The sequence below is a fragment of the Pseudophryne corroboree genome, chromosome 4 (genome assembly GCF_028390025.1).
Source record: "Pseudophryne corroboree isolate aPseCor3 chromosome 4, aPseCor3.hap2, whole genome shotgun sequence".
NCBI lineage: Eukaryota > Metazoa > Chordata > Amphibia > Anura > Myobatrachidae > Pseudophryne > Pseudophryne corroboree.
In genome coordinates, this window is record NC_086447.1 from 222,442,152 (window position 1) to 222,459,488 (window position 17,337).

Consider the following 17,337-nt stretch of genomic DNA (forward strand, 5'->3'; position numbering starts at 1 on the left):
ACATTCTTGGTATCGCCTGCCTAGAGAAATGGAACCTAGATGGTATTTGGTACCGGGGACACACTACCTCAAGCAATTCTCTAGTTTGCTGTGAATTAACGGTGGATACCGGAAACACGTTTAACACCACCCAGGCTGCCAAGGCCTGAGTTATCCGCTTTGCAGCAGGATGACTGCTGTGATATTTCATCTTCCTCGCAAAGGACTGTTGGACAGTCAATTGCTTACTGGAAGTAGTACAAGTGGTCTTCCGACTTCCCCTCTGGGATGACAATCAACTCCCAGCAGCAACAACAGCAAAGATGCATCGGAGGAATCCCAGGCAGGAGAGGACTCGTCAGACTTGCCAGTGACATGGCCTGCAGGACTATTGGCTTTCCTGTCTAAGGAGGAAATTGACACTGAGGGAGTTGGTGGTGTGGTTTGCAGGGGCTTGGTTACAAGAGGAAGAGATTTAGTTGGCAGTGGACTGCTTCTGCTGTCACCCAAAGTTTTTGAACTTGTCAATGACTTCTGATGAATGCGCTCCAGGTGACATATAAGGGAGGATGTTCCTAGGTGGTTAACGTCCTTACCCCTACTTATTACAGCTTGACAAAGGCAACACACGGCTTGACACCAGTTGTCCGCATTTCTGTTGAAATAATTCCACACCGAAGAGGTCATTTTTTTTGTAATTTGACCAGGCATGTCAATGGCCATAATAGTCCCACGGACAACAGGTGTCTCCCCGGGTGCCTTACTTAAACAAACCACCTCACCATCAGAATCCTCCTTGTCAATTTCCTCCTCACCGCCAGCAACACCCATATCCTCATCCTGGTGTACTTCAACATTGACATCTTCAATTTGACTATCAGGAACTGGAATGCGGGTGCTCCTTCCAGCACTTGCAGGGGGCGTGCAAATGGTGGAAGGCGCCACCTCTTCCCGTCCAGTGTTGGGAAGGTCAGGCATCGCAACCGACACAATTGGACTCTCCTTGTGGATTTGTGATTTAGAAGAACGCACAGTTCTTTGCTGTGCTTTTGCCAGCTTAAGTCTTTTCATTTTTCTAGCGAGAGGATGAGTGCTTCCATCCTCATGTGAATCTGAACCTCTAGCCATGAACATAGGTCAGGGTCTCAGCCGTTCCTTGCCACTCCATGTCGTAAATGGCATATTGGCAAGTTTACGCTTCTCCTCAGACGCTTTTAATTTAGATTTTTGGTCATTTTACTGAATTTTTGTATTTTGGATTATACATGCTCTCTACTAGGACATTGGGCATCGGCCTTGGCAGACGACGTTGATGGCATTTCATCGTCTCGGCCATGACTAGTGGCAGCAGCTTCAGCACGAGGTGGAAGTGGATCTTGATCTTTCCCTATTTTTTTTCCCTCCACATTTTTGTTCTCCATTTTTTAATGTGTGAAATTATATGCCAGTAATATATCAATAGCAATGGCCTACTGTACCGTACTGCTATATATTATATACTGGTGGTTAGCAAAATTCTGCACTGTCCTCCTACTATATATACTGCGCAAAACTTAAATGCACCACAGGTATGGATGGATAGTATACTTGACAACACAGAGGTAAGTAGAGCAGTGGACTACTGTACCATACTGCTAAATATTATATACTGGTGGTCAGCAACATTATGCACTGGCCTCCTACTATATATACTGCGCAAAACTTAAATGCACCACAGGTATGGATGGATAGTATACTTGACGACACAGAGGTAGGTAGAGCAGTGGACTACTGTACCGTACTGCTATATATTATATACTGGTGGTCAGCAAAATTATGCACTGTCCTCCTACTATATATACTGCGCAAAACTTAAATGCACCACAGGTATGGATGGATAGTATACTTGACGACACAGAGGTAGGTAGAGCAGTGGACTACTGTACCGTACTGATATAATACTGGTGGTCACTGGTCAGCAAAATTCTGCACTGTCCTCCTACTATATACTACAATGCAGCACAGATATGGAGCGTTTTTCAGGCAGAGAACATAGATATTTTCAGCACACTGAGCACAGATATTTGCAAGCACACTGAGCACAGATGTTTGCAGCACACTGAACACAACTGAGAGAACGCTGCACACGTCCTTTCCCTATCATCTCCAATGCACGAGTGAAAATGGCGGCGATGCACGGCTCCTTATATAGAATACGAATCTCGCGAGAATCCGACAGCGGGATAATGACGTTCGGGCGCGCTCGGGTTAACCGAGCAAGGCGGAAAGATTCGAGTCCGCCTCGGAACCGTGTAAAATGGGTGAAGTTCGGGGGGGGTTGGATTCCGAGGAACCGAACCCGCTCATCACTAATCATGTGTTACTCTTTATGTGAGAGGTGGAGATACTGTATATTGATATTGGGTCAAACAGAAGTATACTGTACCCCAGAATATTTAGCATTTCAGAAATTGCTTTTTGTATTCGCTGAAACTCCAAATTACATAAAAGTGTAAACATTTAAGTTGTAACTGACCAGGTTGGTAAAACAAGTGTTACAATGGGGGTAATTCCAAGTTGATCGCAGCAGGAAATGTTTTAGCAGTTGGGCAAAACCATGTGCACTGCAGGGGGGGCAGATATAACATTTGCAGAGAGAGTTAGATTTGGGTGTGGTGAGTTCAATCTTCAATCTAAATTGCAGTGTAAAAATAAAGCAGCCAGTATTTACCCTGCACAGAAACAAAATAACCCACCCAAATCTAACTCTCTCTGCAAATGTTATATCTGCCCCCCCTGCAGTGCACATGGTTTTGTTCAACTGCTAAAATATATCCTGCTGCGATCAACTTGGAATTACCCCCAATAATCCTTACACTCATTTCAATCAGCAGATTCCACGATTCAGTTATTTATTCCTCTCTTTCATCTGCACTTGCAAAATGAGTATTTGCTCACAATTCAAATCTATTTTACCCAAATGAAGAGAAAAGTTTGAAGATCTGTAAGCTTAGACAGAATAATATGTAAACCCGTGATACCTCTATAATACACAGTTTGTAGAATCCACTACTTGATTCTCATTGGGATGACTAATGCAATATTAGAGGAGCCTGTTCTCATTAGTCCTACTGATTTGGTTGAAACTTGAGCCAGGATTATAGGGAAATTATTATTCTGATTGACAGTTTTCAAATACTTAACACTGGGACTAGCCTTGACAAAATATGGACAAAACTAGGAGCTCTCTCATGTCTTCTCACATTAGTGTGGTTCATTTACGCAAGCTCACAGTATATAGTATACTACAGTATATATTTGTTAGAAGGGAAAACACACAGCCAGGTAAAATCTTACTCAATTTTCCATTAATGGACAGAAAAACTCTTGTCAAGTGACAGAAGCACATCATAATCTGTTTCTTATGGGGTTGCTGGAGGTTAGCCTAAGGCTCTCCTCGTAGAAGCAACACTGTTGGTTGAGATATGCTGAGCTTAACATTACACCGTGGATTTTAAAGGAAATGTGTATATTTATAGAGGAGTGGTAAAGTTCAAGAGCGATTTGACATCTGCAGAGAGTCTCAAATACCTATGGCAAAGTGTGGCTTTTACTATTATTAGCTATTGAACGACTGTGTCGGAGTTAAGAAGAATACATTTTAGTCACTTGATAAACTGCTGTTTAGAAGTGACTGCTTTCCGGTTCTGCCCACATAAGACTGCAGTACATTCAAACATCATTTTAATGGCATTTCAGTATGTAACTACAATGTAGCAACTGAGATTTAGATTTCTTCCTGTTTGTAAAATCATTTGTACAGTATTTGTAACTTTTTTACATTTTAGAAGAATATTTATTATTAATAATTGATGGCACCACATAAATTATGCATCCAATTCACCAAGAGTTGCAGTGGTGGATAACAATGCATAGTAAAGCCCAGTACACACTAAACGAGTCCCCACCGATGCCGATATTGGCGGCGGCGGGGACCCGGCGGGATGCCAGCATCAGCAAGAGCACACACACTTGCCGATGCCAGCGGGGAAAGGAGCTACGGTGGGTGGAACAACGCCCATGCTGCATCTGCAGCATGGCTGTTGTTAACGAGGACCTCCCTTGTATGTACATGTTCAGACAAAGAAGGGGGTCATTAACAATGTGTGGGAGCACGCATTGTTAACGACATTGGGTGTACACACTGGACGACATTGTAAAAGATCTCACTCAGATCGGCCTTTCTGAGCAAGATCTTTTACGTTCTCATCTAATGTGCATGGGCCTTAATGCTCTAGAGCACAGGTTCTCAAACTCGGTCCTCAGGACCCCACACGGTGCATGTTTTGCAGGTCTCCTCACAGAATCACAACTGAAATAATTAGCTCCACCTGTGGACCTTTTAAAATGGGTCAGTGAGTAATTAATACACCTGTGCACTTGCTGGGTTACCTGCAAAACATGCACTGTGTGGGGTCCTGAGGACCGAGTTTGAGAACCTCTGCTCTAGAGCTAGTAAGCTGCTCCGAAAGGTAGCTGTCCCATCAGCACTATCACTTCTACTTTTGATACTAGCTAGTAGTCTATTCACCAAGCTGAATACTAGCCAACATTCAGCTTGATGAATAGACAGAGGCCACGCGGAGGCTATAATGATGAATGGGGCTGTTACATAAAACATGTATGTACAGTATAATGGGCATGGTCACCTAATGAATATACCCCTTAATGTCAGAAAAGTTATAGAAACTGAAGCTCTATTCCAAATACAATAATATGGTATTCTTTGACAGTCGGATTCAACATAGGGTTTACAACCAGAATAAGGGGGGTGGGGGTATAGGCGATACTGTACCACAGACCCCTTCTGTCAGGGGGCCACCCGGCTAGTGCATACTGACATCACTAGTTCTCCCTCTTGTGCAGCAGCAGAACCACACAGCCAGAGTGCAAGCAGGACAATATGCAGTGCTCCTCTGTCTTAAGTGTGGATCTACACATCCCAGTATGCCAAGTTTTGCTATTAGAGCACGCTACACCTGTGTCAGGGCATGCTGGGATATAAAGTTCCACAACAGCTAGAGGGCAGCATTTGAATACTCCTGTCCTAAGTGCTCTACAAGCATAACTTTGTTTTACTATTCCCTACCTTATTTATTAACTGTTGTCCGTCATCTTAGATTGTAAACTCATTTGCAGAGGGCCATCTTCACCTTCCGTCTAATGATATTAAATCTGTATCATGATCTTCTCAATATACAAGATACATAATATGTTGGCACTTTGTAAATAATAAGGAGAAGAACAATAACCACAATCTCAGAACCTGCAGCACGATAAAGATGCTACTTTATAAAAAAAATTGCTGTTTTGCATGAAGATGGGAAAAAAAGAAAGAAAATGAAGTCAGTAAGTTGTGATTAATTTACCATCACAAACAAGCTCTTAAAAGCACAACTGTTCTGAGGCTGTGAGGGTCACAGCTCATGAGGATGAGACTAATCCTTGAATAGTTTCTACAGAGCGCAATGCTTCAAGCTAATGTGCCGTTGCCGCTTCTCAGATTAGAGGAGTCGATGAGAGGTTGTTGGGCTGTTAGTTTGGCAGCAAAAGTGCCCAGATATTTACAGTTTAAAACCCCAGAAGAAAACTGCTAGGATCTTCACCCTGACACTGGTACCGGCTACAGTACTGCATGCTATTCCAGTTACCTATGTTTCTTGTTTACTTGTTTAACAGCAGGAAAATACATTATAAATGTGCAGTTTATGTGCTAGTATGACATTTCAAAGTGTGATGAAGTATAAACACCTTAAAGCTATGTTTCTGGGAGATAAATGGTAAGAAAGAAGGAGTACAGTAAGTGGAAGACGTGTGATATAGAGCTTGCAACTGTGAGCTTATGTTGAAAACTTATGGTTACGTATCCGTAGCTTGTTCCTATTTTTTTCAATGAACTACAGTATAAAACAATTATTTTCTACATTTATTAAATAAAGAACTTGTTACTAAGACGTGCGATTTGTTTTTTATGCAAAAATGTTCTACATAAACTATTATCTTATTTCTTTAGACAGGGACTTCTTGGGGGTAAATTTACTATCTGTCGTGTTTACAAAGCCACCGATGATCTGTGGAGGGGGCAGCCAGGTCAGCTCAGCAGGGGAAGGGTGGCATGGCGTAGCATTGGGGGGGGGGGGTGTTATTGAGGCTGTGATGCAAAATAGGGGTAGAGCAGGGGCATGGCCATGTGATTGCATTATCTTGGCCTCGCCCCTGCTACGCAATGACAAGATTACAGTTATTGTGATGCAGGCGGCTGGGCCATGATGATGCGATTCAGTGCGAATGGTGTCATCGGATCGCCCACTTGTGCACAATTGCCGGTGGAGGTGTAAACAGATGCCGAAGTCTACAGGGGGCTGCGGGGGGTGGTGTCTGGCTGGGAGACTTGTCCACTCTTCAGGGAGAGAAGGCAAGTATAGTGCCTATGCATTATGTACATTTTGGGGGGAGCAATTTTCACATGTGTAATTCAAAATTGCTTCGGTGTGGATCAACTGTCTCCAGTGTGGAAACAGCTGATCTGATGATCAACTGTCTCTGTGAAACTTAGCACTGCTGAGTCTGACTGGGTTCACCCATGTGCACAAAGAACGCTGCGTCAGTGGATGGATCTGAACACTGATGGAGGGATCCGATTTAATCCCTCTTTGCTACCCTGAACCTCCTTCCCATATGAAGGAGAAGGTATGTGGGAACATACTCATGTAATGCTGGCGAAGGTTCCCACTGTCAAGCTCCAAAAATGTTGTGTTTTTGGAGTTTGATGAATTTAGATCCTCATATTAGAGTATGAAGACAGCGGGCCAGATCAGGGTTAAAAGGTAAGCATAAGAAATCATTCCTATCTCCTGCATTACCTTTATAATGGCCCAATTACTTAGTTTCTACAAAAGTAGGAAAACATTCATTTTCACATACTTTCACCAAATTTTGTGGAAATTAAGGGATGATAAATAGACCCCATAGAGACATACAGTAGCCATGAACTGAAACTTAGATATAAGTAGAAATTCACAAAAGTGTGTAATATATTGAAGACTGTGCTAGTGGGTCAGATTTAAAATAGAATAAAAAAATAAAAATACAATTTTCAACAACAGACAATCATATCATTACCATTTGCCAAAAAGTAAGTGCTTCAAATAGTTATGCTTACAGTATTTATCGTGCATTTTCATTTTTGTAATGCATCATTTTTAAAAGGTAAACATTTAAAGTACAATTTTTACTCTCTGATCCCCTACATTTCTGACTTCTATCAGTGTTCTTCTACAGATCACCAAGCATAATTATTTAATGGCATTAATAGATGCATTATTCATAATTAGAGATGTCTAAGCTATGTTTTTATGTGAATTGTTAGAATATTTTTAGCGTTTACTGTTATCCAATTATCCATGACAAAATTAAATGTGAATAAATATGTGTGCACTCTTATGGATTGTACATGCCATAAAATCAACTAGAGAGATTGCTAAAACCACTTAATCTGTTCTTAGTAAATGCAGCTAAAAAATTGCATACTGTATTTAATGGCCTAATAATGACAGGCTTCCAAAACAGAAAACCTACACACAAATAAATGCATTAAATTGTAGACGGATGCTTTGAGATGAGAGCAGTAATCTTAATTCTTATTAAAACAGGATCAACTATTATTAAATCTTTGTGTACTTTGTGCCTGAAAAGCTTTAGTTTTTAATAAGTTTTGTTTTTTTAAAAGGTATTATGAAAAAAACTACTGAGAATTCACAACTTTTAGCCACACAGTTTTCAGTATATAGGTTTGTTATCAACTGAATTTGAAGATTCAGCCTTGTGTGGTATTTTCTGGGCGTTTTATGCTGTCTAATTTCAAAATCATTTATTATGCAAATGCTGAGAAGCCCTTTCATTTTGTAAAAGGTTACGGCTCTGGCATGCTTGCGATAAGTGCATTAGCCAGGGAAGAATTTGGTTGGCAGAAAGGATGTCGATATGGAGCCTAAACATATTCATCAACATAACATCCTTCCTCTAATATACAAACTAATGAACGCCAAAAGCTGCTGTTGTTTAGAAGACAAGCCGGTTTCCAGCTTTTTGTTCCATTTGGTTTCTGCCAGAATATTATCTTTAGCTCCCCAGCCGCTTTTCATGACAATTCAATTCTCATTTGAGAGACTTTTCCCTCAGTATCTCTTATTGCCGGCACTGCTAGTGAGCAATCTGTGGTTCCAGCCTGTGTATGTGTCTAATACAGCAGGACAGAAGTCTTCATTTTTCAAATGTTTCACTTTTATCTTTCTATGCCATAACAACCAAACAGATTCTACCTATCATTTTAGAAAATGTGCTAGATTAATGATACCTAGACTCTGTTTGGTTACTGTGGGAAACCTACTTTTCCTTTTTTAGAAGGCTTGATAAAGCTCCCTCTTAATTCGCTACCACATAAACAGTGTCCTATTGATACACTGTTGCTCTTGGTTATAGTATAGCTGCAGTTCCTGTTGTGCATACTAAAGGCTGAAATGCAGGAGCTGATGTTGTGGGAATTCCAGCATATATATGGGCAGGTATAGACAGAGCTGTCATGAGAAACGTCAGGCCCGGTATGAAAACAGAAAGGCCACATGTTTGGAGTTGTGGCTGTAGCTCTTTGCCATGATTGGGCCTGGTATTTTGTATTTGCCCGCCTCTATAGTGTAAACTTACTCCTTGCCCCACAGGTTGTGATTGATCCTTTCAGGTACAATGTCACAACATAGCCAAGATAACTTGAAACTATAGCACAGAACTCCTATATTACCAATGCGGAACTGATTTTTGCCACTGAAGTTTTTAGTTCACAATGTTTTTATCTTAGAACTTGAATCTTTGGTGCATCAGCTTAATAGTATTAGAGTGAAAAGAGGTGCCTACAGATGTGTCCACATACACCTATCTTCAAATCAGCCATTATTAGCATGCCACAGACTCTGCTACTTCACAGCTATAAAACACTAATCCTAAGTAGCACAAAGGCCGGTAGCCAACTGCATGCAGTAATTTACCGCACGGCAAAAACAGGCTAAAATACTGTAGCCCCATAGTATTATCGGGCTATCCAATTATAGCCCATTTTTATCGTGCGGTAAATCACGCATTTTCGGATGATAACACGTGGGATCTGGGATTAAGTTACTGGACTCATGCATTATCGCAAAAAAAAAAAAACGGGTCTCCGGTGGCTATTTATCGCGGATAATGCTTCAGGTGCCTGATGCACCTGAAGCATAATCCCTGATAAATGCTACTTATCGGGGCTAACTGGATAGCCCCATGTTGATCCATTAGCTGCGGTAAATTAACACAGCTAATTGGATACCAGCCAAAGAAGGAAAAAGTAGAAGCGTTGAGGAAAAAGTACACATTCTATGTTAAACTGACAAAAGACAGGTCCAGTATGAGTAACCAGTGCCATGCATTGTTTTCTTTTGCAACAAAAAACTAGTGTACCTAGCAGGGACATGCGGTGAGCTAAATGGCTCAGGAGGCACTGGCTAACCCCAGAGCCAGAATTCCATGCAATATATGAGCCAAAGATTACATCTGGGCATTATACACAGGTGCAGCAGTATAAACTCCTGGAAATTTGGTGAGTTTTCATCAGAGATGTGCTGAAAAGATAAGCAGGTGAGGCACTGCCTCATATGCCATAGACTTTTTACTCCAGAGTTTGGGCTATAAAAATTATTAGAATAATGCAAATAATATATTTCAAACAAATTATTAGTATTTTTCATATACTTCATTCAGTCAAAACTCTGGTTTAAACGTAAGTATGACAGGAAAGGCTCTGCCTCACCTGCCTCACCCCACCGCACGTCACTGGTACCTAGGGCCTAATTCAGATCTGATCGTAGCAGCAAATTTGTTAGCAGTTGGCCAAAAGCATGTGCACTGCAGAGGGGGTGGAGGTGGGGGGCAGATATAACATGTGTAGAGAGAGTTAAATGTGGGTGGGGTGTGTTCAATCTGAAATCTAAATTGCAGTGTAAAAATGAAGAGGCCAGTATTTACTCTGCACAGAAACAAAATAACCCACCCACGTCTAACTCTCTCTGCAAATATTATATCTGCCACACCTGCAGTGCACATTGGGGGTCATTCCGAGTTGATCGCTCATTGCCGATTTTCGCAACTGAGGGATTAAGGCAAAAATGCGCATGCACATGGTACGTAGTGCGCATGCGCTAAGTATTTTAGCACAAAACTTAGTAGATTTATTCATGTCCGAATGAAGAATTTTCCTTGTTGAAGTGATCGGAGTGTGATTGACAGGAAGTGGGTGTTTCTGGGCGGAAACTGTCCGTTTTCTGGGAGTGTGCGGAAAAACGCAGGCGTGCCAGGATAAAACGCGGGAGTGTCTGGAGAAACGGGGGAGTGGCTGGCCGAACGCAGGGTGTGTCTGTGACGTCAAACCAGGAACGAAACGGCCTGATCTGATCGCAGTGTAGGAGTAAGTCTCGAGCTACTCAGAAACTGCTAAGAATTTTCTATTCGCGATTCTGCTAATCTTTCGTTCGCAATTCTGCTAAGCTGAGATACACTCCCAGAGGGCGGTAGCCTAGCGTGTTCAATGCTGCTAAAAGCAGCTAGCGAGCAAACAACTCGGAATGACCCCCATTGTTTTGCCCAACTGCTAACAAATTTGCTGCTGCGATCAGATCTGAATTCCCCCCTTAGTACACTATATGAGGACTAGGACATAATATTTTGGAAAATGTACACAGTCTGCGTAAGAAGGTAAAATACAGGTCTGATATGAGTGACCTGCACCGTGTATTATTATGCTTTATCTGTGATTGTATACCAATCTCTTTGAAACAAAAATGCAAATGCTAAATACTAAGGGCCTGATTCAAAATTAATTGCAGTTTTGAGAAAAATCGCAAAATTACAACTCCTTTCTCTAGCATACGAGGAGGGGGGGGGGGCACCCAGAACAGGGCAAGGCCTCCCTGCTTGCCGGGTACTCCCCCCCCACTGAAATGCGAGTGCTTCGCTAAACACCTCGCATATTAAGGGTAGCCTTCACAGCCAGCAGCCCTGTCCCACAAATGATCATGCCACCCACCAAAACCGCATCATCACTTCCAAAACACCATGATGGTGCCACACCGGCTCTTACTGCGATTGCATGTGACCGCAGTTAAAAAAAAACAGGGGGGAAAAAGTGTGTGGGGTCCCCCCAAAAAACAGAATCAGCCTCAGGCTCTTTAAGCTGGTCCTGGTTCTAAAAATACAGGGGGAAAAAATGTGTGTGGTTCCCCTGTATTTTATGAACCAGCACCGGGCTCTTTGTCCTGACCTGGTTCTAAAAATATGGGGGTGATGGGGGTAACGAGTAGAGGTCCCCCGCACTTTTACCACAAGGTTAATGGGGGTCATCCTAATGGTTCCCACCATTGACTACAGTGTAGTGGTTCCCACTATTGACTTCAATGGAAGAAGCGGTGATTGACAGTGTGGCCGCACACAACCAATCGGGTGTTTATACATAGAGCTCCTCAGTCTGTCTTGGTTTGGGTGTTCAGTTTGTTGTTTCAACCCCTTGGATGCCTACATGGACCAAAGAGGACCAGATCTACACAAGGGGAGTATGGAATATTTTTTTTTACAGCTACTGTTGATTCTACTGGACAAGTGGATGAAACACACCAGGGATAGGTGAGTATGAGTGAGTGTGAGTGTGTGTATTAAAATTCTACTTTCACAGTGTGAGTGTTTTGTTGTAATTTTTTTGTTGTACTGTAAGTTTAATATGTTTTACAGGGGGACTAATGGCACCAGCGGACCCTTCAATGCCTTGCATGCTGGTACTTGTGGTTCTTCAAGTACAGGTATGCAGATGAGGCTTGCCGGGACCTGTAATCCTCCTGTTAGAAACAATATTATTTTACAACTCTCAAACTTAAATGCTATCAGCTTGGTACTCACAGTCCATTGGTGTCGGGGATAGCCCCAGGCTTCAACCCAAGCCTTGGGTGCCTGGGAGGGATCCCTTTATTGGTGGGTCCCCACTTCCCCTGGAAGCCCTGGCCTGGGCGGACTAGTTAGGTGGGTTAATGCGTCGGCCACGGATCCCCATCAAGTGTGTCCCCTGATTGTGGCATTACCCCCCTGCTATTGGAACCCAGTGCTGGTTCTAAAAATACGGGGGACCCCTACTTGTTTTGTTCCCCGTATTTTTAGAACCCGGACCCGTCCAAGAGGCTGGTACTGGATTGTAAAATACAGGGGTACCACACACATGTTTTCCCCTGCATTTTTAGAACCAGGACCAGTTCAAAGACCCCGGGGCTGGTTATGATTTTGGGGGGGACCCAACGCAGTTTTTTTTTTATAGTAACAATATCTTAACTTTTACTCATAGAAGCATGCACAGATCTCACTGATCTGTGCATGCTTCTGTCAAACTTGCACCTTGTAATGAAACTTGCATTATACGGTACGAGTTAAACCACCTTTATGCAAACAATAGCAACTTAGTTTACAGTAATAGCAGGCTACATATATATTGCAACAAAATCGATTCATACTGTACTGTACAATTCTTCATAACACAGCAAAGATATATACATTTGTCACTGAATACAGCCATGTCCAGTAGCCCAGGGTATATATAAAAGCAGAATATATGGAAAACAATTAGCAGCGCTAAATGGATGAATACTTAATTGCACATGATCTATTAAAAATAAAGACTTTTTATTTTAATCTCACAAAAACCTTTAAAAATGTAAATAGCATGAAACAACCTCACACAGTGGGCATGTCGCATCAGCATATTATCATTCCTCCGTTCCTTTTCTAATGCCTCCTTATCTATTAGAATCAAAAATGTCCCTGTATAATCACAATGTCCATTGGAATAAATACCTAAGTCACTGGTGGATTCTCTAAATAGGGTAAATTGCAGTCCCAAGTCCTCACCAATTCTGTGACAAAAAGGTATGGGCAGTCCACAGTACCGGTAATTGTAATCCAAGAGATGTTCAAATGCAGGAGGCTGGTCCGGAGATGGCTGAGTGTGTCCACGATTAGGTAGGTAACACCTTACACGTTTCGCTGCTCCTGGCAGCTATTTCGAAGGACTGAAAAAGCTGCCAGGAGCAGCAAAACGTGTACTCACTCATCGTGGACTCACTCAGCCATCTCTGGACCAGCCTCCTGCATTTGAACATACATTACCGGTACCGTGGACTGCCTATACCCTAGCAGAATTTGTGATTTTCTGGCCATTTGTCAGAGAATATGAATGATAACTCACAAACTTTTCCCAACCACTAACCATGAGTGAAAGAAAAGTTTGTGAGTTATCATTCATATTCTCTGACAAATGGCCAGAAAATCACAAATTCTGCTAGGGTATGTAAACTTATGAGCACAACTGTATATTCTGTTTCTGAGGGACCGACTATCCCTTTTTTTTCATAGCAGCCGCTTAACATTGACAAGGACGCTCTGACCTAGTGCCATTTATATATACTCCGGTATATCATTTGTATATATATATATAAAAGCATCAATAATGTATCCATCTAGGTGAATATAGAGACATATATATTTACTATAGATTGCATCAACATCTCAGCCCATACAATGACTTCATAATGGCCACTTTTAAATTAGTAACTGAAGCAATATATAGAAAACATTATGTTTGATACTGAGATAGAATAACATATACTACAATAATCAACTGTTTCCCTCAGTAATGACCATGAGTCTCATACCACAACACTGTTCTAGTTATACAGTAGTTGTTATGCAGGTATATAAATGTATTACTTTTATATTTTACTTATTTAGTAGCTTTAAAATACCCGTGGGTGTTTTGAGATATGTTATATATTGACAGCAGTTTATTGTGCCGAAGGATCTCTACACGAGAGCTGTACAGGGTATGTTATGATCTGCAGTTCCACAGGCTGCCTACACCTACAGTCACTGCTGTACAGTCATTGGAATAATGGGAGGATATTAAGCACATAGTGCAGCATTACAAATAAGCCCTCCCCCCCCCCACCACCACCACCACACACCCCCACCACAAAAACAACAAAAAACTAAAAACAAAACAAAAACAAAGTGAAACAAAAATATAAATTCTAATCTATAGGGCAGGGTGATTGAGTATTATGTTACTTTCTCTACTGTATCAGTGGTAAGTAGTAGCAAGAACAATAAAACAGTAAAAAAAAACTAAGAAAATCTATATATCTTGTATTTGATAAATAAATAGGTAGGACATAACTGCGTAACAGTGTGCGCTTGAACATGAAAATGTATTACAAACACTCACCATTTCTGTCAATAGCAAATGGCACATCACTTGTAACAATCTCATAATTGCAGATCTGGCTGTATTGGGGAGAGCAGTCTTCATCCAATGCCTCTACCTGCAGGATGCTATCATATATTTTGCCCTCAGTCACTGTTGCTCTGTATGTGTTTTCTTTAAATACTGGGGCAAATTCATTCACATCATTCACTTGGATGTGGACCACAGCCCTAGACAAAAGAAGGATGAAAGAAAACAGAACATGGAAGTTATAGAGCACAGTTAACTTGTTTGAGATGCACACGGCATACATAACGCTAACCCTGTACTAAGAACTGTTCCGATCATTCTCAGTGTTAGGTATCTATCTATCTACAGTATCTATATCTGGCTATCTGTCTATCTATCTATCTATCTATCTATCTATCTATCTATCTATCTATCTATCTTTATTTCTATCAGTCTAACCTTACTTTGTGTGTTTCTGCACTGCGCATTCTCAAAAAACAGATGCCTGCAATTACTGGAGATACAAAGTGGTACTCATGTCAGTCTCAACACTGATGGAAGAGGTGAAACTGGGTAGTAATAGGACATAAGCAAAGTTGAGTGAGACTGTATCAACACAATTTCGGAAGGAGTTAGACATAATCTAAGATATCTCTTTGCAGGCACATCTTTTGCCCTTTATATAGAGCATTTACAAGTGCGCCCAGATGACTAATAGTAAACCAAGCACACACAAAGAGAACATGTGCATCGCAAGGAGCATACAACTGTGCTTATAGGCCAATGGGGGTCATTCCGAGTTGTTCGCTCGATGATGATTTTCGCTATGCTGCGATTTGTTGCAAAATGCGCATGCTCAAGGCACTCAGAGCGCATGCGCTTAGTTATTTAACTAAAAATTTAGCAGATTTGCTGTGGATTCTGCTGTGCTTTTCAGTTGCACTGCTGATCGGTGAGTGATTGACAGGAAAGGGGCGTTTCTGGGTGGTAACTGAGCGTTTTCCGGGAGTGTGCTAAAAAACGCAGGCATGTCAGGGAAAAACGCGGGAGTGTCTGGAGAAATGGGGGAGTGGCTGGCCGAACACAGGGCGTGTTTGTGATGTCAAACCAGGAACTAAATGGACTGAGCTGATCGCAATCTGTGAGTAGGTCTGGAGCTACTCAGAAACTGCAAAGAATTATTTAGTAGCAATTCTGCTAATCTTTCATTCGCTATTCTGCTGAGCTAAAATACACTCCCAGAGTGTGGCGGCCTAGCGTGTGCAATGCTGCTAAAAGCAGCTAGCGAGCGAACAACTCGGAATGTGTATTCGTTCCTTGTGCATCTTCCAGGACCAACATTTACTTCCAACTATGCATTTGGCACAATAAATTTGCTTACACAGAACTCATATGATTAGCACAAATGGAGAAAAATTAAATAGATGAATAAATAATGGGCTAATCTAAATAACTGAAAAAAAGGACTCTTAGCAGCCACTCTGGTAATCAATTAAAAGAAAACACCTGCAGAGATATGGAGATCAGGGCCAGGATGTAATGAGAGCCGATAACGCCGCCCAGGAAATTATTGCACCACATTGGACAATACAAATGTGCATCTGTTTTCCCAGACTTGGGCAATGTAATGGCGTGCGTCTATTTCACAGCCTGAGCGTATCAGATCCGAGGTTTCGCAGTAGTTAGAATAGAAAATTTATGATATTTTCAGACCAACCAAAATGCATCTTTTAGTATAGGAGGACCACAGTGTCAGAGAAAGCCACACATTGGCCCCCAAAAGTCCCATAATTCACACACCCTAAATAATCCCCAGCCCTCCAGGATGCACAAGCAGCTAATGCTGATTCAAATGATATGTGGTCATGACTATATTCTGTGTGTAATTGCGACTGTAAGTATCAGCATACCAAATTATGTTATATAGTGTTTGGCTGGAATACACTGTAGCATAACATTTTGTATGCAGATACAGTTGCTATTACACACAGAATATAGCCATGCCTTATATAATTTAAATCAGCACAAGCTGCTTGTGCATCCAAATACATCCCTCTGTGTATCAGATGCATTTTCCTGTGCAAAATAGCAAAAATGACATGTACACTACACAGACTATTTTTAGAGATTAAAGTTTATTTATTTTAAGTGTCAAAATGTATTGCAAATGTGCTTGAAAAGTGTACTTATATTTAGGGATGAGCGGGTTCAGATCTCTGACATCCGAACACCCCCAGACTTCAGGATCAAAGTCTGGATCCGAGTCCGGCTCAGGACTTACCGCCAGACTCGGATCCTAGATCGAGGCAAAACATCGTCATCCCGCTGTCGGATCTTGCAGGTTTTGGATTCTATATAAGGAGCCGAGTGTCGCCACCATTTTCACTCCAGACTTGGAGAGTGAGGAAGACAGACCTCTGTCTCTCTGTGGGTGGTGGCGTACAGGGATGCTGCTGTCCTGTGCTCTTCTGGGGTGGTGTCCTGTGCTGGTGTACTGTGCTGTTAGGGGTGCTGCTGTCCTGTGCTGATCTGGGGTGGTGTCCTGTGCAGGTGTACTGTACTGTTAGGGGTGCTGCTGTCCTGCGCTGATCTGGGGTGGTGTCCTGTGCTGGTGTACTGTGCTGTTAGGGGTGCTGCTGTCCTGTGCTGTTTTGGGGTGGTGTACTGTGCTGTTAGGGGTGCTGCTGTCATGTGCTGTTCTGGGGTGGTGTCCTGTGCTTGTGTACTGTGCTCTTAGGGGTGCTTCTGTCCTGTGCTGTACAGGGTTGCTGTTCTGGGGTAACCTGTGCTGTTTGGGGTGCTGCAGAAGGGTGCTGCAGTCCTGTGCTGTACAGGGGCACTGGGGGAAATTCAGATCTGATCGTAGATGTACTAAATTTAGCACATCTATGATCACTTACTCTGACATGTGGGGGGATGCCAAGCACAGGGCTAGTCCTCCCCGCATGTCAGGCCCTCTCCCCTCACGTGGGTGTAAAAGCATCGCACGGCGG

General features: G+C 42.2%; 1 protein-coding gene across 1 annotated transcript in view; it reads right to left on the reverse strand.

The window, feature by feature from the left end:
* Positions 1 to 17,337, reverse strand: part of CLSTN2 (calsyntenin 2) — a 1,340,366-nt gene that overhangs the window by 339,282 nt on the left and 983,747 nt on the right. Inside the window, exon 4 of the mRNA XM_063915936.1 lies at positions 14,357 to 14,565. Coding sequence (XP_063772006.1) covers positions 14,357 to 14,565 — 209 coding nt within the window. The remainder of the gene's footprint in view (positions 1 to 14,356; positions 14,566 to 17,337) is intronic.